This window comes from Rhopalosiphum padi, chromosome 2 (genome assembly GCF_020882245.1).
Source record: "Rhopalosiphum padi isolate XX-2018 chromosome 2, ASM2088224v1, whole genome shotgun sequence".
Classification (NCBI taxonomy): Eukaryota; Metazoa; Arthropoda; class Insecta; order Hemiptera; family Aphididae; genus Rhopalosiphum; species Rhopalosiphum padi.
In genome coordinates this window covers 36,143,252-36,170,317 of record NC_083598.1, presented here as the reverse complement: position 1 = coordinate 36,170,317, position 27,066 = coordinate 36,143,252, and the positions used below count along the sequence as shown (strand labels likewise).

The 27,066-nt window shown below is 39.0% G+C and overlaps 1 protein-coding gene across 1 annotated transcript; it reads left to right on the top strand.

The window, feature by feature from the left end:
* Nucleotides 1-862: 862 nt before the first annotated feature.
* On the top strand, nt 863-26,066 carry LOC132922430 (toll-like receptor 6). Its single transcript, XM_060985942.1, has 2 exons — nt 863-5,152; nt 25,104-26,066. Exon 1 carries the CDS (start codon nt 1,250-1,252, stop codon nt 5,129-5,131), a length of 3,882 nt encoding a protein of 1,293 aa, XP_060841925.1. The 5' UTR covers nt 863-1,249; the 3' UTR covers nt 5,132-5,152; nt 25,104-26,066.
* Nucleotides 26,067-27,066: the final 1,000 nt, after the last annotated feature.

Here is a 27,066-nt window from a genome sequence, read left to right as displayed (position 1 = left end):
CTATCGATACGTCGCGTACCGTTGCGTTGCGAGCGTCAACGAGTGATCGCGTGGTAGATTATGACGTATAATTAGACATCGCGACAGCAGCGAACGGGACGCCCGTTGTGCCGGATATCGTCACGATATCACGGGAAATGCGTACCGGAAATCCGACGAGTCGGATCGATTTCGAAAATCGCGAAGCGGCCCGACGGTATAGGTACGCGCGGCGAGACGTATCCAAACTGCTCCGATCGGCGAGAGCAAAAGAAATTCCGGACACAATGAGGCGCACACAACAATATTGTTGTTGCGGGGTACATGATGCGCCCGTGTACCGCTCGAAATCAGGTGGTGGCGGTGGTCAATAATATCGTATATAACATGATATTGTATTTTTATTGTTGTTTTTATTATATATTTGTACCTAAAACCTGCGGGTCGTGTAGTAGATGTAGTAGTGATGGTGAATAATAATAATAAAAAAAAACCCCCGAAAGAAAACATAATGTTACCCGAAGAGAGCCCATTGTGTGACCCCGCGTTATACGACCGACCCCTGTGTCTATTGTCGGCGCGACACATATTTTCGACGGCCCGCGCGGGGGGTGTATGGAGGGTGGGTAAAGAAGAGAAAATACAGAACCGAAAGAATAATATCACTCGGTGGCGGCGTAACCACCGCTGTTACTTATGCACAGAAGCCGCCGCCGCCGTTGAATCCCGGTGGGGTGGCCGCCGCCGCCGTCAAACAAGTGGTTGCACTTCGCGCGCCAGCGCTCGGCGTCGGCGGCGGCAGAGACTGCGAACGTCCGGCGCGCGCTCTTACGGCTGAAATGCGGCGGCTGGCCACAGGCCGACACACACGCACGGACGCCGCCGATCGCCGCGACAGTTTCTCGCCGTCGACCGTACCGTTCGGTCCGTAAACGTTTTGCTCGATTAATCGTGCGCCGCGAGTATCGCGAGTGTCCGTATTATTTTTTTTCCGTGTCCGTGCCCGTGTGTATATTTTATGTGCGTGCGTTGTTTTACGCGTTTGTGATTTTTTTTTATTTTTTGGCCGTACACCGTACGCGAACGGAGACACGCCAGTGTCAAGAATATTATTATTTTTTTTTTCGAAGAAAATTTCAAAAAAAAAAATTATAACATTTTTTGTCGGTTTTTCTCACGCGATGTGCGTCCGGTGACGGTTTCGGGTGTGACTTTTTTTTTTACCCCCCAAGAACGACCGAGTGCCGCCAAAAACTGTATACCCACGACAATGACGTACCGTCGACGATACGCCGCCGGCCCGTTGCCGTGGCTGCTGATGTCGGTGCTGTTGTTGCTGTCGGGCACCGCGTGCGCCAACAACGGCGACCCGGTGTGCGACTGGCAGCGCGTGATGGCCGCGGACGAGGCGCAACCGTTGCGCGTCGTACTCAAGTGCTCGTTGCGGACCATAAACAACGCGGACAGCGTCATATCTAACCTGACATCCGCCCAGATGGACATGATTACCAGCTTGACGCTCAAATGCAGTGACGTGATATTTTTTGAAAGTAGCTTGGAGAATAGCTTTCTCACGCAACTCCGGCGCCTCAACCATTTGGACTTAGAGTACTGTAAGATCAAGTACGTGCCACCCGCAGTACTCAGCACGTCCAGAGAACTAAAGAAATTGCGTATCCGCACCCACAACACCGACTGGTCCGCGATGACCATGGATTTCCATTCGGACAGTTTGCGTGGTCTAGTCCAGCTCCGTGAACTCGACTTGTCTGATAACAATATATGGAACTTGCCAAAAGAACTGTTCTGTCCGCTAGTCGGACTCGCCAACCTGAACCTCACTAAAAATCGGTTACAGGACGTGTTCGAATTGGGCTTCTCGGACTGGGGAAATGGCCCCACGGCACCCGGTAAGACGTGCAACACCGCGCTCGAAGACTTAAACTTAGCCAACAACGACATCATTTCGATGCCGGATAACGGGCTGACCAGCCTCAGGGCGCTGAAAAAATTATATTTGCAAGAAAACCAGATCAATCAAATTGCCGACCGCGCGTTCGTCGGACTCACGTCCCTGAACGTGTTAAACGTGTCGAGCAACCGTCTTTCGGCCTTGCCACCCGAATTGTTCCATTCTACCCGGTATCTGCGCGAAATCTACCTGCATAACAACTCTATAAACGTACTGGCGCCGGGTTTACTCGAGGGACTCGACCAGTTGCTTGTGTTGGACATGTCGCATAACGAATTGACTAGCACTTGGGTAAACCGTGATACGTTTTCCGGTCTCGTCCGGCTGGTCGTCCTCAACCTCGGCCACAATCAGCTGACGAAAATTGACTCGCATGTGTTCCAGGACCTATACAGCTTGCAGATACTTAATCTCGAGCATAACAACATCGAAATGTTGGCGGACCAGGCGTTCGCCGCGCTTAGCAACCTGCACGCGCTCACGCTGTCGTTCAACAAACTTAAGCACATCGAACCACTACATTTTTCTGGGCTTTACGTCATAAATCAGCTGTTTTTAGACAGAAATCGTATCGATACTGTGGACGAACACGCGTTCCAAAATTGCACTAACCTACACGACCTAGGCTTGTACGGTAACGCTCTACGGCAGGTGCCCGCCGCTTTGTCTAAGCTGCATATGCTCAAGACACTTGACCTGGGTGGTAACGTAATCAGACACATAAAAAATTCGTCGTTCGACGGACTCGACTTGCTGTACAATTTAATATTGTCTAACAACGAGATTGGAAACTTGACCGCATATACTTTTTCCACGATGCCTCTGCTCCAAGTGCTGAACCTAGCATTCAACCGACTGACGCACGTAGACCAGCAAGCATTCGGTACATCTAATAAACTGCATGCCATTCGACTGGACGGAAACGCGCTATCTGATATAAACGGTATGTTCGATGGACTATCCAAATTAGTATGGCTCAACGTGTCCGACAATCAAATCGCCAATTTCGATTATTCGTACCTGCCGTCCAGCGTTGAGTGGTTGGACATGCACAAGAACGCCATCAGCGATCTGGGCAACTATTATGTGCAACGCGATACGATACAAATAAAAATGTTGGACGCCAGTTTCAATCGCCTGACCGAAATCACGGACACATCGATACCGGATAGCGTGGAAAACGTTTTCCTCAACAACAACCTGATACACAAAATCAAAATCAACACGTTCTTGCGAAAGGCCAACCTGTCTCGGGTGGTTTTGTACGCCAATAAAATGGAATATATCGACATCGCCAGTCTGCGACTCGACCCGGTGCCGGAGAACAAAGAATTGCCGCAGTTCTATATCGGTGACAACCCGCTGAAATGCGATTGTACCACCGAATGGTTGCAGCGCATAAACCAACTGAGTGTGCAACGCCAACATCCCCGGATAATGGACATGGACTCTATCATGTGCCGACTTGTGCATTCTAAGACTGAAAAGTATAAGCCGCTATTGGACCTAAAACCGTCGCAGTTCCTATGCGAGTACGAGTCGCACTGTTTTTCCGTATGCGAGTGTTGTGACTTTGACGCGTGCGATTGCGAGATGACGTGCCCCGACAACTGCACATGTTATCACGACCACGTTTGGTCGTCCAACATCGTGGACTGCTCGAACGCCGGATACAAGTCCATTCCGGCCCGGATCCCGATGGACGCGACCGAAATCTACTTGGACGGCAACGACCTGGGTGAGCTGTCCAGCCACGTATTCCTCGGCAAAAAGAAACTGCAAGTATTGTACATGAACAATAGCAACGTGGTGTCATTGCACAACAAGACGTTCAACGGTGTACCCGACCTGCGGGTGTTGCACATCGAAAACAACCAGCTGGACCGGCTCAACGGTGGCGAGTTCGAAACGCTGCCTAAGCTCGCCGAACTGTACCTGAACGACAACCGGATCACGAGCGTTGCGAACCGGTCGTTCGCGCCGCTCAAGTCGCTGCAAGTGCTGCACTTGGAGAACAACCAAATCAACGAATTCCGGCCGTGGCAGCAGTTGAACGCGGCCAACACACTGACGTCCGTCTCGCTGGCGGGCAACACGTGGCTGTGCGACTGCGACGTGATCGTCGGGCTCGAGGGATGGCTCAAAAATAACGACTACCCGCCGTCGACGATGCTGTGCTCGGACAAGACGACACCCGTTGCTGCGGCCATACAAAAGTGTCAGTCTGAGCGCGACACCGGACCCAGCATCCACCGACCGTTCTACAACACGTCCGTCCTGGGCACCGACTACGTACCGTTCGTAGCCGCTAGCCTGGCCCTGTTCATCGTCGTGTTCGTGTTGGTGGCCCTGGCGTTGGTGTTCCGCGACGACCTGTGCCTGTGGGCTCATTCCCGGTACGGCGTGCGTGTGTGCAAGTCTCCGTCGTCCAATGAGACGGACAAGCTGTACGACGCGTACATGGTGTACAGCATCAAGGATGAGGAGTTCGTCAACCATATACTGTCCACCAGCCTAGAGCGGTTCGGGTACAGCCTGTGTCTGCACTACCGGGACATACACGTCATCAGCCCCGCGTACCTGATGGACAGCTTCCTCGGGGCGTCGGACGCGTCTAAGAGGATAATCGTCGTTCTGTCGCTGTCGTTCCTGCAAAACGAATGGGAGAAACCGGTGTTCCGTACGGCGTTCCAAGCGTGCCTGGAACGAGCCAAGACGAAAAAACAGTCAGTGGTCGTGCTGCTGACCACCACGATCACGCCGGACCGAGAGCTGCAGACGCTGCTCAAGTCGTGCGACGTGGTGACGTGGGGCGAGAAGCGGTTCTGGGACCGGCTCCGGTACCTGATGCCCGACCCCAAGCCCATGACCAGCGCTGGTGGCGACCTGAAGAAAGTGATATGCGACGGCCGGCCGGTGGCTAGGTACACGGCGGCTCCGACGTCCTTGGAGGCGTGGATACGCATGAGTCCTGCCTCAGTGACGCAGTCGCAGGCGCCCACGCAGAGCTCGTGTATGTCCGAGGAATCGTCTCAAAGGACCACGGACGAGGACGAAGACCCGTCCAATCACAGTTACGTGTCCATCGACTACCAGCAGAGGCATAAGCTGCACCATGTATACAGTAGTATACCGGACCCGATTTACAATCAAGCCGGAGGGAGGACTTATTTCGTTTAGAGAACGTGATAATTATAATCGGTGAGTAAAACAACCACTAATAATATAAATCATATAATAATAATTATAATAGTCGGGGGCACGACGGCGATAGTAATAATAACGATAACAAACGACGTCGACGACAGTTTGGTTTGAGTGGATTTCCTTATACGGAAAATTACTGCGCTCGATAATTTGCGGTCTAGAAGTCACGTTTTTTATTTATTTATAAATGTTCTAAACAGCACCTCGCGTAATATCTCTTCCTCGGATATTCTCTGAGCAGAAAGACAAAAAACAATCATATTACGCCGATGGAGAAAAGCTAATAACATCGATGCCGCCGACGTAATATTGTTATTATATGTATATTTTCGTATAAAAATACATAATATTATGGTACTCTGACATTTCGCAAAAATCGTTTAAGTTATGCGAAAAAATAACATTCTAATTGCCACGAATTGCGTGCGCGCTACACACACACTCAACACATACCAAGGTAATAGTTAAACGATTTATTTGCACACCGATTAATTGTTCACTCACATTTAATTAAATCGATGTAGTATTTTTCTCTTTTTATTTCGCTCCGATCGTCTCGCGCGGTTGTTATTATCGTATTATATTATTCGTAATAACTAATAAGTTACCTCATGTACTTTGGTTTGGGTACGAATTGCGTCGCACAAGGCATAAATTGTTTTAAAAACGCGACGCGGCGGAGATGCGCGCAAACCACGGTGACACACACGGTTCGTCTCTGTTATATATTTCCGGACAATCACGACCGCGACGCGCGCTCATGCCAAACAACACGCGCGACAAAAATCCAAAAACGATAGTGTGTGGGCAGTGCGCATGCATGAGATACGCGATAGGTACGAGCAGGAGTGAAATAATAAAAAAAAACCAACACAACTAATCCCGAATATCTACACAACAGTTTACGTCCATGTATATATCGACGGCACATAGTTCGGAAATTATTGGTTTTACGTCGAACCGGTTTCTCTACATATTATTTTTTTCTTCACCACCATTTTTTTCCTTCAGAAATTTCGCTTCTGCCCGTAGATCGTTATTTTTATTTTTTTAACGATATACGCCCAACGTTAATTGCCCCGATCCTGTTTTTTACCGATTACTTAGGTTCTCTCTGATCAAATATTAATTTAAAATATATATTTATACATGTATATTATAATATACACTGTGGGTATAGGTTTTGTATATTATAGTATTATATTATTATACTCGGCCGATATTCGGCGCGCTCCTCCCCCCCCCCGCCCCACTCTTCACACACTAATATACGTACGTATATGATTCGTTGTCGCGCGGTGACTATATAGTATAGGACTATAGGAAATTGGTACTTAAACAAACTAACGGAACGTCAAGTAGCTAAAATGAATGATGGCCAGTTATATGGACGGCGATTACCTACTTGTGGTAACCGTTTTACGCATACAAGGCGCAGACTATTCCGAGGCCCGCTAATATTTTTTGAATATAAGTACTCACCAAAAACGTACAAGTATGAAATAAACGAAAAAAAAAAAAGATGCAATTGACTCCCCGTCGTGAAGGACCGTGTAACGGTAACGCGTCATTTGATGGCAGTTACTTGTTAAGTAATAATAAAAATAAAAATATATGTGTATTTATTTTATGAGCACTATAAAAGAAATTAAACATTGGGTACTCTGCAATGTCCTCTGACTCTACGGTATACCTATGAACCCACGTTCATATCTTTGTTCCAACACTACGATTACAAAGGATTTTTTTCCATGTTCATACCTGCAAGTTTTTCTTTCAAGTAATTTTTTTTACACATTTTATAAATATTATTACGTCTTTTTGTCCTGCTATGTACAAATAAATTATATTATTTGTATCATTACCGAGTATATACATATATGATGTATATACCTATATAGAACGATAATATGCAATATTCGTGCAAACGCATTGGTAGGTATTACTACTATTATGTTGTTATCCTGGAAATTGAACAAACGGTGGAAAAAAACGAGTCGATCGAGTTTATAGTTCGTGTGATTTACACGTACAAAAAATAGTTGTGACATTCTATGAGAGGTTGATAATCGAGTTCGACGGTTTTTATCGTACAAGGAGATGAACAAAAACCCATGTGATAAATAACAATTATGTGTAGATATATACAAGCTTGTAGTACTTACTAATATTACATTCGTGTTTTTATAGTAAGTCTTGAACGTATTCCCTTTTTTTCTATGTAACATTAAATTAACCGCGTATATTATAACATCGTATTATCGACGCTCGTTAATATATAATCACCGGTACCGTAGTTAACCAAAGTCTTCGTTCAGTTGAATTTATTTTTAATTTGAATCATCCGTACGACAACGACCGCGGGTAGTGTAGAAATTGCATCGCTATGGTAATGATCGGTGGGGAAAAGGAAAAATATAAAAAAACGCCTTTCTTGTGCAACGCGTCCTTTGCGTTGTATAGCTTTCTCCTCCCGTCGTTCTGCTCGTCTGTTTGTTTTTTCTTCCTCTGTCCGGTCGTGCACATCTTGTTAGCGTTCTCGTCGATGTATTTATGTATATATATATAGTCGTTTATAAATAGTATAATAATATAAGTATATATTATATGCACGTGGAGCGTAAAAATGTTCCCTCGTCCATCGTATCAGCCGCCGTTGTCTCTTGTCTGTAGCTGTATGTGTATGTGTGTATGGCCAGCGGCCGGATCGGTTTCCAATTCGTATATATACATATTGTTTATGTGTAATATTATGTATAGGGAACCCGTGATGAAAATTACTGTTATTATGACGAACGGACGATTAGTAACGGTCTGCGCCGTGTGCATACGGCGGCTACCTATTTACAATAAGGGCATTTTTTTTCTTCTCTACCTGTTATGTACTCTTCACGAAATAAAATTACATACATATACGCACGCACGCACGATGCTGTTCAGCAACAAATTCTGAAAGACGGACAAAAAATTACTATTGCATCTCACGACGACGACGACTATAATATAATTTTGACCGTGAAAACGCGATTCCCGTCGGTTTTTGTCCGTGTGAAATCGTGGGTGCTTTTTTCGATCGTCCATTCAAGAAGAATGTGACCCTAATGTGCGAGTTGCGCACACCACGTGTTTTGCTCTCCTCCGGCCCATCGTCATCTCATCGCCCGTGTACCTACCTATATTATACCTCGTCATGTTATTATATTATATATATAAATATAATGTTATAGTCTCGGCGCGCGCGCGCGCGCGGTCCCGTCGTCGAGATATTTTCGATTTCGTTCTTCGCGAACAACGCACGAATTATGATTATATATGTACCGGTCGCCTTCGGGCCCTCGGATATACCTTAAGTGGGCTTGTCAGTAGGTATACTAAATAAAATAAAAATAATAATAATAAACAAAAAGAACACCGGATTTCCACGCTACTTTCTCGACCGTGTAATTTTTATTAACTTCCCCTCCCAGGGGCTTCTTGTTTTTGACGCTGCCGCTGCATATACTTGTATATATATAATATGTGTGTGTGTACATTTATACCTACAGCTAACTGCTAACCATCTTATTTATAATTTTGTACAGACAACGCCGGTATACTTTACTGAAAATTCAATGTGCCAAGCACTCCCAAAATGTCAATTATATATTTTATGTTACATAACGAGTTCAGGTATACAATAATAATATATCCACAAAATAATAATAAACCTAATCATCTTCTATACGCGTGCACACGAAATTGGCGGATGATGTATGGCGTGAACAACATTTTTTAACGAGCTCGGTAAATTAATATAACTATATTACATACCAAACCTGGCTAATCTGATTAAAAAAAATCGTTATTTGCTTATGTAGGTAAGTTGTGGGCAAATCGATTCGTGTCCTTATAATAAGATTATTACGGTCCTTGTGTATAAAAAAAAACATTACCTCATAAATCATAGAAATTAATATTAATGTTTTGTAAACGTTATAAGTAGTTTTTATCGTATATAAAAAATCGGCACCGTTGCAAGATTGCTAATTCGTCAATTGACAAAACAAATAAAAATTAAAGAATTATTAAGCAATGTTCGACGTAATACAGCATCATTTTATTTAAGACTGTCGTGTGTTTTTTATTTTTAAATTAATATTCTTCGTATAGAATTGTCTTGAGAATTCCGAAGTCTTACCGTCTAGACAGTAGACACGAAGGCGTATACTATGCAGAAGGGTCTATCTACGACCGAATTGGATTGTTTGTTAATTGAAATTTCCGTGGGGAGGCGGCGGTCAATTCGATTACACGAAAGACCGCGGGACGGTATGCGCACGAGACCAAATTTTCCCAGTGTGCGCGTTTCTTAGTGTGTATAGTGTATGGGGGGTCGATAGAAAAAAAAATAACATATACGACCCATAGGTACTAGAGACGACCGACTGGGAAAAAAAGGAAAGAACTAAAAAGTAATAAAGAAAAAAAATAGAGAACGTGTATATACACAGTGTACGCATCTAATATAATAATATGGTATCCTCCCTGCAATTAGCAGCGAGCACTAGCTGCAGGTCTCTGGCGAAAACAAAACAAACAGACAAAATAAAAAAATGTTCTCGAAACCGTGACTAGCGACGAGCGCCAATGTATATAATATATATTACGCGGTGCGGCCGCCGACAGGGTGGGAGGACGGGTGTACATAATTATTACCGAGTTATGTTCTATCTTTTTAACGTCTCGTTAACGTCCTGACGTTAAAATTAACAGTTTCCCTCCCTTTGAACGTCCATATACACACGCACGCGCATACATACTCATTTATACATGTATATTATACATTATATACATTTTTTTTCTGTCTATACCATTTTCCTTCGTAAATCATCCTCTTCCTCCCTCTCTCCGCTCGTGACTCCATACCGACATTTCGCAATTAAGGACATCAGTGGTGGCGGGATATGTATTGAGTCTATGTGTGTGTGTGTGTGTGTGTGTGTGTGTGTGTGATTAGATCCCCCCACTCCGCTACCATCGTACGCCGTGCGGCTTAATTGATATGTCAATTTGAGACTCGTTTTCCCTCGTCTTCGTTTATATATATATATTATGTGTGTAATGTACCTATATAATATGTTCATGAAGTCGGTCGTGATCCCGAACAGGGCACTAATGAGGTGTGCTCATCGCGAAAGGTTTTTCGCCGATTTCTATCGCGGGAAACAATGCAGCCGATTTGCGAGGCCTTTTTCTTCTTTTCTTTTTTCATTTAATTTTAAATTACCGTGTTTTCGTGCGATTCTCCGGATAATTATTACTATCATATCGTTGTCGCCTCTACCATTATATAATAATATAGTCATTTGCGTCGGTCCCTCGCGCACGCGCTATTATTCATATAGGTAGTTTAATCAGACAACGATCGTTGCACGGTTTGCCCTTAACGGAAAAATCTCCGCATATCTTGTGTGTAAATATTGTTAATATACCTAAAGAGATGAGATAAAACACTATTGGCCGTGTAATTTCCTATACACCTATAGGTGCGTATAGATTTCCGTAATGTTGTGCGTTTTTGTATAGGTATTCGTTTTTGTCGCGTTGAACTCGTTGAATTCTCGTTTGTGTGTAGATGAAGACCGTGCGCCTCGCGTCTTAACTCGATCGGTGCGCGATAACCATTTTACCAACTATTTCACCTACCCATCATCATGATATATAATGATGGGAGAACGAAAACAAAATCCGCCGATTCAATGCTAATCGACTCATCTTTATAACTCAATTACCAGTAGTCTGTCTGATTACACGCACGGTGTATATATTATATATTTACATAAAAAGAAAAAAACATCACCAAGACCTCATAATAATAATATACCGCTCATGATATTTAAAACGTTAATAAATGACATAATATTTTTTGATGAGCTCGCGCGATTAATGGCGTATTCACTTCGTCGGTACCATTATATTAAAATGAATAGTGTCCACGATATTGTTTAATGTGCACACACACCGCACACACAAAAACAAATATATATTATATATATATATATATATATAAACTTATATTATTATGCGCCGTCGTAAAATTAAAATGTAAATGTGAAATCTGATACACTCGTGTATTTTTCTCATATTTTTAAAATTATAGTCGTAATTATAATATAATATCTCTGGACCGTTAAATCCGTCATTCTATTATCGCGACCGTGTGCATTGCACTTTACGTTGTCGTTTAAATATTCGATGCCGAAACTCGTCAATATAATATAGTAGGTATATACATGGGTATAATAAAAAAAAGAAAAATTAACCGTGGGAGAAGTACGGTAATAACAATAAATCCAAACGATTTTTTTTCTCGTAACAAACACGTCATGACCTTGTCGTCGGCGCAATCGGTGAGTCGAGTTATCTGCACGTTATATGCCTGGTGCAGCAGTAGATAACATTTCATCGGATTTCGGCTATTTAGTACAACAATCGTAATAGTAATAAACAATATGCACGTCCGTGTCGCCCGTCATATGCATACGGAAGCGCGTATCCACTATACCTCATATCATACTACTCCAGAGTAATATAATATAATTTTAATGCAATAATGTATATATATTATGCATTTTATGCGTGTAAAACTACTACGACAACGGTTGTTCGGACACAGCGCACAATAACTGGGCACGCACGTAATTATCTCTGGTCCGAATTAACGAGCCGTTCAATTTACACACATGTATATATAGGTATAGTAGGTACGTATCATATTATTATAATGGTCGGCTCTGGTAAACAAACACGACCGCGCGCGACTGCGACCGCCACACTATATTAAACGACTGTTGAAAATACTAAATAATAACAGTAGGAAATGATAAAAAAAAAAAAATTAAAAAACTAGAAAACCGCGAGAAAAATTCTCATAAATTCATAACACACACTAGTAAATTATAATAATGATAATTAATATTACTATAATACTATAGTATAAATAATATGTTTCTCTCCGATGTGAAGACCTCCTTCGACCGTTTTTATTATTTTTAATTATAATACACGTGTGTAAAGTAGAATATAACACTCACGGTATGTAATACCTATACTCTCTTTCTCTCAATCCACACGTTTGTAATACGAAAATATTCCGTTTAAGTGTTTAACCGATATACTATTATTTAAAATTTATTTTAAAAATCGTCGTTTATTTGACGCGATGACGGCGGTACCGATATATTTTATGCGCAATCGATAAACACCGAATGAAGCATCCTTCGCCACAACGAGTAATGTTTATACGCACCTGTCGGCTTCGGAATAATTGGTCATTATTCCCGCGCATAAATCATCGTCGATTTTACACACAACGTATAATATGTATACCTGCATAATGTATAATAATAATATTATCATTACTATTATAACATTAGTCATGTGTATAATAATATTACACTGGTGAGTTCGATTTGAGGTGGCAGCAGCGGCTAAATGAGAAACTATAATATTATAGCGCGTGCACACACACACACACCCGTCCGGTATACCGACTGGTACGAAGGTTGGTATACTCTGGTATGTACGGTTGATTAGGTATAGGTACCCGAAAGGAACGTGTGTCTGCATACGCAAACTGGTTCTCGATCTGAGTGCGGCTTATTAGTGACGGACTTCGGTATTATATTGGTTTTCGGTTACCCGGTCACAATTATTTTTTTATGCCAGTGAGGTGTTTCAGGTGAAATACTGAAATATGATGTTAAACCGCCGCCGCGAATGACCGCATTATGTCTGCGGTAATCGGACCCGCCGGGGCCGGTTTTTGTGCGCTCGGAGTGTTTTATTCGACGCAGACACGGGGAGAAAACAAACAGCTGAGCGGTTGGAGAGGGCTGGGGATCGAATGGCTGCAGTCGCGGCGCGGATTCTTAGAAACAGAAATTTGTCCGGTGGTTCTTGTCCATTGTCGCCTTCGCGCGCATATTGTTCAAATTACAAGAGCTATTGCGCGGTCGTCCGCGTCAAAATCCATACACGCCAATAATATAATTTATAATTTATTGTCCGTGAGTTTTCGCGCCTACGTTTCATCCCCTCGAGTAAAAATACGGTCCTCTCACTCACCCTCGACCTCGCTCACTCTTATTATTCCTTTTTTTGTCGGATAACATACCGCGGTTTATTTCGGACACGAGTACACCACAATACCGCGGTTCTATACAAAATGTATACAATGCATTATTAAACTTGATATATTATATTGGTACTACAGTCTGGACAAAACATTCGTTTGATTTCGCCAAACGTAACGATTTTTTTTTTTAATTTTCATATACCGCTATGTCATCGTTATCTATATAACCTATGCAACTGCCTTCAGTTTCTCTCCCCCCTCTCTCTCTTTATCACTGTATCACGTACCTAGGTACGTTTTATATGTTTACCCTAATTGTTTTTGAAATCGAGAAATTCCGGTGTCAACGCTTAATTATTAATTACCCGCGATCGATGTCAAAGTCATGCACGTGCCCGCCACAATAGACCTACATAATAATATATAATAAAGTAATTAATAATTGTTATATTACATTAATCGCGGTAGCAGTAATAGTAATAGTAAAATATATACTATATAGCAAGACGCAGGCAACCGTGAACGTTAAATATCGACGAATTTCAATCATAAAAATCTTATATTTTTTTTCCGCCAAAAAACATCAATATTGAATTTTTAATGAAAAATAACGGCTGTTGTGCATGGCGAATCGGCAACGGTATAAAATCTATTCTTTGCGTCGTTTGTGTGATGTAGTCGAAGGATTTTTTAAAAAAAATGTATATATTATGCTATATAATATATAGCTACATATTGATTCTTACATTTAATCTTAAGTCGATTTCTAATGTCATTAGTTATTATGCATTTTGTCTCACGATAAAAAAAAATTAAATTATAGATACATTTTGATACAATCACGTACGTCCGTCATCCTAAATAAAATATAAAATTCACCTCCTTCCAAACGTATTATAAAGTATATTATAAAATTAGCGTACCTATGCTGTTTTTGTTTTTAAAAACAAAAAGAGATTTTTATCTCGCGATAACTTTCTACGTGGTTAATTTTGATGGATTTTGGGGGTTTAAAAACTGTAATTAATATTTAATTTTTTATGTAAATAACATTAAATGCATTCTAAAATATGAACACACCTGAAACCGACTACTGGATCCATTAATTAATTTTCTTATACACGCCGGTTGTGCGTATCGGACCCTAGAATCTTGCGAAACATTATAATAAACATCGTGCAATTCTTTTATTTATCGTTCCCCTGCGCCGGCAGTCACCGTCGGCGTCTCGTTGCGGCACCAGTTAAACGAACCGGAATCGTCTATAAATTTTGACGGACCTCCGCGAGAAACCCCTTGGTTACGAAAAATAAATAAATAATAGTAATTAATATAATAATCTCTAAGCCCGGGCACAGACACTATTCGAGAGCTCCCAACACTACAGTATTTATATTTTATTATTCATCGTCCAGAATTTAATATAATATAATAACAACTATTCAGTCACAAGGTCGTGTGTCTCCCCGAGGTTTAATCGAACAGTAACAACGAAAATAATAGTATCTCATAATAAAATAATAATAACGTAACGTATAGAGACAATAAACGTGCGCTAACCTTATGTCCTATATTATGCTATAGGTATACAGTATACATGGTATATACGCTGCTGCTGCCGCAGTGTATTGTGTATACCTCTCAGTGCATTAAATGAGAGGGGCGGGAAGAGGACAGTGTGCGGTAATTTGAGAGAGTGAAGAAAAAAGCATTGTTGGGCCGTGTCACGCATATTACAATTTATTTCACTTGACCGGAACTAGGCTGTTTCGACGAGGCACGGCAAGCGGAATGGTTGTGGAGGGGGTGTACTTAGGTGAGGGGCGGGAGTGGTGCAGTACGTCTATTGTATAGTCGGACGAGCACAAGCTACTGTCACATCGTACGCCCACAGTTCACGATTATGGATAAGAATATTATACTGTAGTTTCCTGTTCATAGTTGGTGGTACCATGCAGTTATGATTGTTACGATACCGCGCACCTAGACGATTTATATGTATATATATAATAATAATAATAATATAGTAATGACGATGACTGTAGGCCCTATCACTATATGGTATTATGATTATTAAGTATACTACTGTTATGTATAGGTATATCATTGAGAGCTAGTCCGGCTAGGAAATTGAAAAGTTCTGCTTCGGAGGCTATAAGTCGGATAAGATATATTTATGCATGTTGTATTATTGTATAATAATAAGGTATCATATTATATTATAGAGTACGTAATATTTCTGACATAACTGAATGCGCCAACACGTGTCGTCTGTATACGAGATGGTCTGTAGATAAGTCATACACGTACTCACAAATACACACTTTGCAAATATATCAAATATAATATATATATATAGCCACGAAAACTTACGTTTAGGTATGCGAAACATGTAGTGTGCATATTAAGTCGAAATCAGAGATCCGCGATAATATGATAATGATGATAATAGTAATAATATATTAATTTTTGCGATGTTGTTTACACATACCTACACACGCGTATTTATCGATTCACTAAAAGTCTTCTACAATATATTACTATCGCGATGATACGTATAAACGATCGCACACATCAATATTCATCGGTCATTGGTATATTTTTACACGCTCGTACAATATTATTATTCGTTTATTACCTACGCTTTATAATTTATTATAAAACTCGCGTATAACCGTGTGCCCGAGTGCAGTAATCGGACGATATGCATAATATTATACAATATTAGGTATATATTATTAATATTACGACGTCTACAAACTCACACCGTGTAAATCGGGGGAGTTAATAATAAATTCTCTGGGTCGCCTCCAAAACGATTTGCATATAAACAAAAAATATATAAAAGGTACGACGAAAAAAAAATTAAACAATACGTGCGGCGGTCGAGTCTTCGTCGTCGTGGTCGTCTCCTCTTGCCGCAAACCGTCGTAGTGGCGACTACAGCGGTGTATATATGCGCGCACGTAGGTACCAGTTTTTTTATAATAATAATGATAATATTATGTGCGCGTACGGAAGAACAATGAGACGTAAATATTATAATTACCCCTCTGCGGGCCTCATAATAGCATATCGGTATATTATTATAAATTATTATTTTCCATATATAAAAATATTATTAAATCGTGAACGTATCGATAACAATAATTAAACGGTCATTAGGAATGCTCGTGTCGCCCACACGAAGCACATAATATCATCATCGTATTTTCAAGAATAATAAGAAAGCTCTAACGAATAACACAATACAATAAAAGGAGGAACCCTCCCTCCAAATCAATTTCCATTAAAACCTTTACCTTTTAAACCGTGGAATATTTCACGAATAAAGTATATTATAATATTAAGTACAGGGTGTGCGTCATCGCGAAATACTCGCCGACAACCGTAAATCGATATTATGTCCAAACAAACTAGATTTGAACCTCTCCGTCCGGGTCGCAGTACAACTCCCCCATGGTGTACGTACGGCTTTACAGGAAGACGCGGGAAATATTATATATTATATACCTACATAATATTGTAAAATATATCGCGTTGTTTGTCGAAAACGCGTCTCCGCACAAATGCATTATCACGTGTCCGGTCTGGCCGGATGCTCGGTCGGCGAAGCCGCGCACATGCGCCTTCGGGAACACGATTTTTCGTGACGGACGGCAAAGTAGAGGTGAGAGAGAGAGACAGCACCCCTCGATCGCGCGTGAAGCCTATAATTTTCAACCGCGCGCGCGCCGTAAGACAACGTCGACGGCTTTACTCGCAAATAATATAATGACGAATTGAAGTAAAAAAAAAAAATAAAAACAGTAAATAAACACACACCACGCACACACACACACACGTTGTTAGTCGCGCAACAATAATAATAATCCCCTGGCAATCGTCGTCGGTTTGCCGACTCGTTAGGTATGATATATATATATATATATATATAAAAAGATAAAAGGCGGCGCTGTGTATATTATACGCTGTTGCTGCTTCGGCTGCGGCAAACCACACGACGACGGTAAGGCGAAATGGGAAGACTACGTGCGGCTGTGCGTTGTATGTTGGTTTTAGTGCGGTCGGGTTTTCGGGTTTTATAAATTCCGCTGCAAGGTCGCGCGATTACGAAAATATAAAAAAATCCCATTAAAATGTGTACTCGTACATTTTTGTTTTCACACCCGGTGTATTGGTATAAAAGATACCCACCTCAAAATTGCCACTTTGCCACTTGTTTTATTACGCCATTAGCGTGGTGTACATGTCGTAGGCGTACATATGATAGTATTATACTAATATTATCGTCATCACTATACGCTGTATGAAATGTCCATTTCGATCATAATAGACCATCCATCGAGTACTGTTGTAACATAGCAATATTAATTGAATTATCGCATTGTATAATATGTGTCGCCATCAAATCAACGATTGTAAATCCATAACAAAGTCGCAGGACTGTCTCTCATTTGAATAGTATTGTGTATTGTTGAATTTTTTTTCGACCTGGTTACCCTATGGTTGTTTTTATATATATTTTTTTTATTACATTTTTAGAAATCGATTCGCGTCATTTACCTACCTGCCTACATATATAATAGATATGTATACCAATATTCAGCGGCACCCATTGTTAACGACTATACTTTATACAGTATCGGTAATGATGTTTCGATAATGAAATTTTGTTTTACGAAAGCAGCCATCCCGAGGGAATGGTGGGTGGAATGGTTGAGGACGCCGCCGACGAAGACCGTTTAATCCGCCTAGTTAATTTCCGAACACAATGGGTAACTTGTACCTACGTAATTATTATGGTTTTTTTCCATCCGTATTCGCGATACGAACCGCAGCACAACACTACTTGTTTTTACTCGCGTCCTATACACGCATTTATTAAACGGTTATTTTTTTTTTTTTTACTTTATTATAAGCCGAACAAATGTGAAAATATACTTCGATAAGTATATAATATTCTCGCGTGATTTTTCACGACGATTGGCCCGCGGTGGAGCTCGTTTCTTAACCGTGCAATTCGAACGAGTTCGTTAAAACGGGATTACTATATATTATTATTATTATACGAAGATAGAACATAGCCTAACCTCCGCTATGTGTACAGCGCTCATTAACAATACACACGGCCCGAAACACGTAACCTTATAATAATAGTATAATATGTGTACATACACACTCACTATTTGACTAAAATATTATGTACGCGGTATGCCGAGCGCGGCTTGCAACGATCATAATAATAGTAATAACACGGCAGTGTATTTATTTCGTTTTTAAGGTGATTCTAAGCCGTTCTCTATAATACATATATACAGGGTGAATCACAGAGCATGCTCATCCCCATACAACTTGATGTAGTTAATAAATACTAATACAGTAATACAGTTAATAAAAATCTGATTTTTAAAATTTTTAAATATATACTTAAGACCATATTTTTAAATTGTTGAGATTTTTCGTACAACTTAAGATATGTCCTGTTAAGATACAAACTTCTATTTTTCAAAGAAGATCCTCCTATTTTACTTTAAATTATTTAATGGATAATTTTTTTGAAACATTTTTAGTACCCAATTCAAAATTGAAATTAGTAGAGATTTTAAATAACTGCATTATTGAAGAAAAAAGGGTTGAGCATTCTTGGCGAATTACCTGTACATATAAATATATACCTACACTGTCATACAGTAATCGCATATTTGCTCGTATACTGTGCGTTTAAAATGCATACCGCGTGCGCTTCGTCAGCTTATGGACGTCAAATTTAACGTTTGCGAAATAACAATATTATTATTTTTATATATCACGCGCTGTGAGTTTTATGGTCGATTCGGTTGTAAAATATTGTTGCACGATGTACGCAAAATACAAGTGAAACGACCATAACGCGATTAATGCACAAAAGTTGGGATGGCAACGGCGGTATTTGTTCAACTCGTCGAGTCGGTGATGGCGACGAGCCGCAATCCGTTTAACGAAAACAATAATCGTCAATTAACAACTCAACTCGAGTTCAAACGAGTCACCGCCTCCACGCCAACAAAATCGGTAAATTATTTCGCTGGTTTTGTACGTCTGTATAATGTAATATTTATTATAAATTCATTGGTCGGAAGTAGCGACGGTATTGCAATATTTTTTTCCCGTGGTAGCGTTTAACGTCAGTGACACCATCATTTTTCCGTCGTAAATAAGTTCAAATTTTGATATTTTGAAATGCGCTGAAGATACTATTTATTAATCACTTTTAAATGATAAAATATTTAGCACTAACTCCGATGAATGAGATTTATTCTAAATTTAAATAATACTGAAATGACAATAATAATTCATCGTTACCGTAAGTGCACGATTGGTGTTTCAAAAAATATAAATCTATGACCAACGCCCGTATAGATTATAATAATATATAATCGAGAGATTGTAGCGGCTTAAATCACGCATAAAACTATGCATCTAAATCACAATGACTATTTACTGTAATAAAATTATACTTTATAAAATAATTATAATTATTATCTGTGCACAAATCTTAAATGTAATATCGTCATGTCGATCGAACTGATTTACAGCTAAAGCAACTATCCTGACGCGAGGTCGTCATATACGAGTACCTATGTACATGATATTAAAATAATTATACATTATACTTAAAGGCGCCACTGCAACCACTGTCCAGCAGTGGCGACGACGCGCGATATCACCACGTATCATATAGTATAATATTATTATTATTATTACGAAGTAACGTGACCGGTATCGTTCGTGAGAAAGATAAACGAACCCGACAGCTATTTTAATCTGGAACGGACGGCGGGCTGTTGGAACGTGGGCACACCGACTGCCCGCAGTTTATGTTATATTATTATAATGATATTATGTAAACCGTATACTATCTGTAGTGGATAAAAAACAACGACAACGGAATTACACAAGAACATTATATTACTCTGTGCGAGAGCAGGATCTCCGGCGTCCTGGATTGCTGGGCCTGGCGCACCGTCTTCTTCTGACTTTGAATAATAATAATAATATATTATAATAAAATATCTAATAATAATAATACGATCCGAGAGACCGATATTATAATATTTTTACGAAAATACGATGTTTTGCAATTACCGCATTATACCGTGCATCCGTGCGCCGTGGAACGGACACATGCACACGCGAGATTAGAATATCATTATAATAATAATAATAATTTCGAATATGCTTGTATTGTATTATTATTATTACTTTTTTTTTTAAATATTTTCTCCGCACTACCGATTCACACAGCATGGGCGTATATTATAAATAAAAAAAAGTCGTAAATGCAAAGAATAACTCGACAAAAAAAAAAATAGAAATATAAGCTATTTTATCATATTTTTTTGCGTTTGAATTCATCGAATGTGCTTTGTATACGTATATATATACACACACTTGACCTTTTTTTCAAAATCAACATAGTCCCTCAGTGGGTGGGGGTTTATTTCCCCGTTCGAGTGCAGTGTAATTTCCCCGCCGCTGTCGCTGAGCACTCTCGAACTGCTGCTGTACGTCGTCGTCGTCGTCGAGGAAAAAATAATGCGATTATATAATATATTTATTATATACCTAGGTTACGTATAATGATATATATCATACCCATTCTACAAAAATGCCTCCCTAAAACATAGTTTTCGAAATAGCACGCTCTATATAGGTGGTTATAAGGCGAGATTTGATGAGGGATTAAGTCTCTCCAGAAGGTTTAGAGTTGTCTACAACTACGGATAACAAATGTATAGCACGTTGTCGTGTCACAAAACAATCTGCAGCGATCTGACAAAATATCATAAAACGGTTTGGTATTCGACTGTGATCTCGACTGTATACGCTTCCTACCGATACAACCATGTTACACCTGTAAATATAGTATTATAGCTGCGGACTTTCCTTTCCGATTATCATAAGTACCGTAACTGCTGAAACGACGACGTATAGTAATAAATAATAATAATAGGTAATGATAATAATAATTATCGTCATTGTTATCGTTGGTATTATTGTTATTATCATTTTTTTTATCGTTTTGTAATAACCACGACGTCCGTCGCGGTCGACCTTTTCCGACTCTATCTGCACAACGACACCTCGGCCTGGTTAAGGTACTCCCCGGATATGAAGTATATTAATATCATCACTAGGGCTAGGATTTATTAATATATGCATTGGTATGTTTTTTGTACCTGTATTATTGTAAATAATATCCACAAATCGTCTCATACTTTCATAAATTATCTATTTATAATTTTACATAATATTCTAAATATAATGCATACTATACAAGTATTTCAACATATTTAAGCCATAAACATGATTGATGATGTATTTTTTGTTGTATACTAAACAAAAGTAACAAGAAGTATTCAAAAAAAAAGTTATTTTTTTTAATGTAATATTTGTACGGCTATTCGTATGTCCGACGCCGCCGCACACAACAATATTGTAGGTATTATATTATCTTTGCCTTCTTTTCCACGGGCCTTCGTATCACACTGCTTCATATGCTGGTCACGGAAAAGCCAAACGTCCGATTTATCTACTTGACTGCGCATTATTCCCGCGCGCATACGATATACATATAAATATTATATAATGTACACGATGTAAAAATACATGAGCGCGAGTTACACCGATGATAGGAACGCACATTTCGTTATAACAATATCATTATATACATACCTACCTTATATATGTTATTATTGTATATTACTGCCAACGACGGTAAAAATTCCATAGCAGTACACCTCAATGGGAGGAAGAGATTTAATACACACAACTTGCCATTGAACACAGTTTACGACGGTGTATTATATTATCGTACGCATAACTAGTTTTCTAGTATTTTATTCGACGCGTTATTATTCTATATCATATTATAAAAGCCCATGATGGCGCCTTCGCCGTCGTCGTAGGATGGTACCTTTATAATACGTTTGTATAACGATTGGGTTGTAAAAAAAAATAAAAATAAAATAGGTAAAAACGTACTATACACACAAAAGGCATATAAAAAATAATAGTTGACGAACGTACCTATATATAATGCATAGTATAATATAATATGTTATGTACGCATATATTTATTATGCACTCGAAGCAGCCATAAGATCCATTAAAGTAAAAAAATTAAAATTGAAATACATGTAGGTAATATTATAATACATAGATAGGTACTTCCTAATTGTTAAGTTTTTTCCAGCCTATTATTGTGATATTCATTTCTTCTAAATTAACCAACTTTAATCTCAAACGTACAGAAATATGCAAATCAAGAGACAGTCACAAAATTAAATTATTCAAATTAAATCGTTTTAATCTCTGGGATAGAAATATTGGTGGTATAACAAATAACAATAATAATAATAATATAATATAACGTTTTAATTCTAAGTTTATCAGAGTTCCAGATCCTAAATGGACTGCGGTATATGAATAGACTTATCGACTGCGGCGGCAGTGTTGACGTAATAACAACATAAAGTCGATTTATGATTATGCGCGCACATAGACTAGCAAGACGGAGTTTTATCGTTTTAATAATATTATGTCGTTGCGACGGATAACGATTTCGAGACAACTATGGTACGGACGTGTTTACTATTACTATTTACCATAATATAAAGCCACGCGGTTAGACTTCGATAAAACGTGTCACATATCATTATTGTGTGACTTACCTGTATTACGATTGTGAATATTATTTTCGTTTTCTACGCATGCACAGAGAGTGGTTATAGTCGCGCTTTATTCGAAAAGTGACCGCAGCCCCTCCACCCTCACCACTCAACGATGGACTCGTTCTGTTATCCCCTATTCTATAACAATACGCACGAATATTTTTTTTCAAGTCTTTTTCGTTTTCATAAGTATATTATTATTCTAAGTCTTAATAATACTCAGCACGAACACCTTGCCCAGGTGACAAATGTCGCGTTCTCTTCTTTTATTTATTGGACGATGTGTCACACCATACGCGTCACTAAAATAATAACACGTTATCAATATATTAACATAAATTATACATACCTATATACCGAGTTGGTATCTCATAAACCCAGTACTTGTATCATATTATACTGCAGTATTATATAATAATATACGACTACAGTATATTATTATTTTTGGCCTCAAACTTCGTTAAGTTTATTAATGTTATAGGTAATATTTTTGTAAAGTACCTATACGTTTAATTCGGCTATTAATTATAATTACATTAAAACGATAAATAAACTTAAATCATACCTATGGTTGTGTCATACGAAATACTATACTTTTATACTTAGCGTTTAAGGCATTAGACTGGTAGCACCGTCCAGTGTCCACGACAATTTGCGCGTAGAAAAAAACTTTTAAACCCGTTGCCGAAAACCGCGTACGGGGTATCTGCGTTATCTACATCGTAGGAATACATCCACCGTTTCAAACATATTAAAATTAATTTGTTTTTTATCTACCTTTTCCCTTTTTTATGTGTTAATTTTGCTTTTGTCGTTTTCACGACAAAATGGTGTCCGCCAATGGTGCACCGACCGGAAGTCCGGCCATGGCTGCCGTCGCAGAGTGGGTGCCCCCTCTGAGTCGTTGCCGCAGGTGTATACACGTACGCGCGCTCTGGTCAAATTTCCGTTTCGCAAAACCTACTAGAAAACAGTTTTTTTCAATATTAAAAAAATAATTACTAGAAAAAAATACAAATCACGTATACCCTTAGCACGTTATAACACTGTCACTAAACCGCAATTGCTCCCCTCATATATGCTTTACATCGTCGGTCGTCTACACATAGATACTCTCTTAAAATATATACTATACATACATAATAAAAATGGTGTAGTGTTTCACTCAAGAAACCGATACGAAATGGCGGTCTTTACTATAATATAATATAGTCTTATTTGTTGCCCCCTTTGTGTATACATTTATTTATATTATAGGTATGTTTATATTATATAAAACCTACATAAACTTACCGCACCTATCTTTGCTTTATAGTGTTGTGTTTGTTTCACCACCACGTCATCGTAGTGTTATATGCTCCCCGCTATCTGTTGTGGGGGAGTGGAAACAGGGAGTGTTAGTCGATGTGTGAACGAGTGAGCGAGAGACTGCATTGAAAGAGTTGGTGTACGAGGTAAAGATATTATAGAGAGAGAGAAAGAGAGTAAGAGGGAGTGAGAGAGATTTATAGAACGGGACGAGGTGGACGGGGTTCTTCTTACGATCCGTCGTTGTTTTTCATACAAATCGTCTCATTCTGCCACCGCCACTGTCACCCCTCGCCGATGCCGCCTGTTTTTCCCGAGAAGAAAACTACTTTTTCCGCCTCTTGAATACCCGATGGGAATTTATTATTAATACCGACGGCGTCTCCGCAATTTTAAAATATTCTCCCCATATTTATACCGTTTGTCCCACCACGCCCAATTGTCGTATTTTATCTTATTATCTATATGTATAATATATATATATATATAATATTGGTATATATAAATATATAGGAGATGCCTGCGAAAATTGCCGTCTTTTTAATGACCGTATAATAATATTATCACTGCTGTTATCTTATGTGCAAACCGTTTATTGTATACACAAAATACATTAAATTGTATAATTTAGCGAAATTGGGGGAAAGAATTACACGAGGAACTGCTAACTAACTACATCGTCATGTTGTCGCCCTTCGACCATAAAATCTTATTAGCTATTTCATATTTGTGTCTCTGTTATTTATTAACGCGCCCTCTTTTAATTCGTTTATACTAATTATGAATTTTTATTTTTTTGTTACAGATAAACTTGAAAATTACCGACCGCCGTCGTCGTCGTGGACTGTAATGCTGGACGACACCCATCTGCTTCTTCTTGTCTGTAATATTTAAACGATAAATACCACGTGTAATTATAATATATTGTGTAAATCGAATTATTTTGTAAATAACCTCCGTTGTTATTTCATTTACGTTTTGTTTTAATTTTATATAGATTTTATACAAGCCTATTTTTTTTTTAAAAAATATTCATTTAATATTTTTTTTAACCTTCGTTAAAGATGACATACAGGCTAGACATTTTTTAAAAGACTGAAATGGCCTTGAGAGGTTTCATTTTTCCTTGTAGCTAATAAAAAGCCATATTTTTATAATGAAAAAAAATACAATGTATTCGGGGGACATTATCCTTTTTTTGTATTATATAAAATTGTTAGCGCTTAATATGATGCACTCGATAGGTTAACCGTCGTTGGTTAAATTTTCAATTATTGATCCTGTTCGTCTGTTATTTTGATGATATTATGTATAGGCTCGGCCGGATCTACGGCGTTGAAAAGTTCCTGTAATTTTAATTTCTTCTATAGTAAAAATATTTAAAAAAAAAAATTAAACATTTAAACATATACCGGTGCTTTTTAGAGTCTAGCGACCTAAAACTATAGCTCGACGTTGTGTAATTATTATTATTATTATTATTATTATTATTATTACTATACTGTTATCGAATTTTTTTGTACATTTTTTTTATACTAACCCAGCGTGTACTTAAAAAGAACGGACTGGCTCTAAATGCTTAACAGATATGGGAAACCTATTCTCCCCTCGTGTAACTATATTTCCCTCTGTTATTGTATTATAAGTGTTTAGTCTTTATGTGATTTATTTTGTATTATATATATTAGACGCACATTTAATGATGTATTTAATGATGTGTACAAAAAAAATAGCTTTAATAAAAAGTCATAATTTATAATGCTCAAAATTTGTGTTTGAATTTTTTCCTCGTGTCCTTTTGGGCCGATCTGACCTCCCCGTAATCACGGTTTTATTGACTTTTGTCTCTTGCAATATATACTACACCACACGAAGACAATATATTTATATACAATTTATGTTGATAAATATAGGTATACCGTATGTATACTGACGGGTCAAAGACGACGCTTTGAGGATGATGAGATACACTCGTTATACAATAGTACAGGTACCTCTACAATATTATGATGATGGCGGGTAACGAAGAAAACCGCCATCAGAACAGTAGAGATTATCGGCGTGTCCGTCCGTGACATTAAAAAATATTAATAATATTGTAATTCCATTTTCTCGTCTAGCTGCCGGTTCTTCTTTTGCGGGTAACCGTCACGACAGTCATATTAGTCGTGTATATAGGGTGCCTGGGGGACTGTGAGCGCTTCTCCCCGAGAACGTTTCTCATCTGTATGCACTATACCTAGGTATAGGTCTTGGTATAAACCTACCTATATAACAATCGTCGAGTCGGCTTCCGGGCGTTTTTATTTTTTTTTTTTGATTTGTGAACAGTGAACACACTGCACACATGCATTTAATAATACAATGTTATTACACTAGTGTTATTATTATTGCTGTATCATTGTCCGGGGGTTGGCCTCCGGCGGAATTAACGTAGCATTATATAACAACGCAATAACGAATCTTACGGAATATAATATAACATATACACATGTGTGTGTGTGTGTAACGTATTAATATGTACATCGGCCGGACCACTACGACCCTACGGCGCAATTAACAATATTACTGTATTACAATAATATAATATTGTTATCGTTGTAAAATATTGCCGTGACCGTTGTACCTGTACGATACATATAAATGTTTAAGAACAAGACGGTAAGTATACAGATTAATAATGACGAAAAAATTTAATATTATATTATTATTATGCGTGTATTACGGGCGTCCACGACATATAACTACGCCATAACGGCACCGTACAC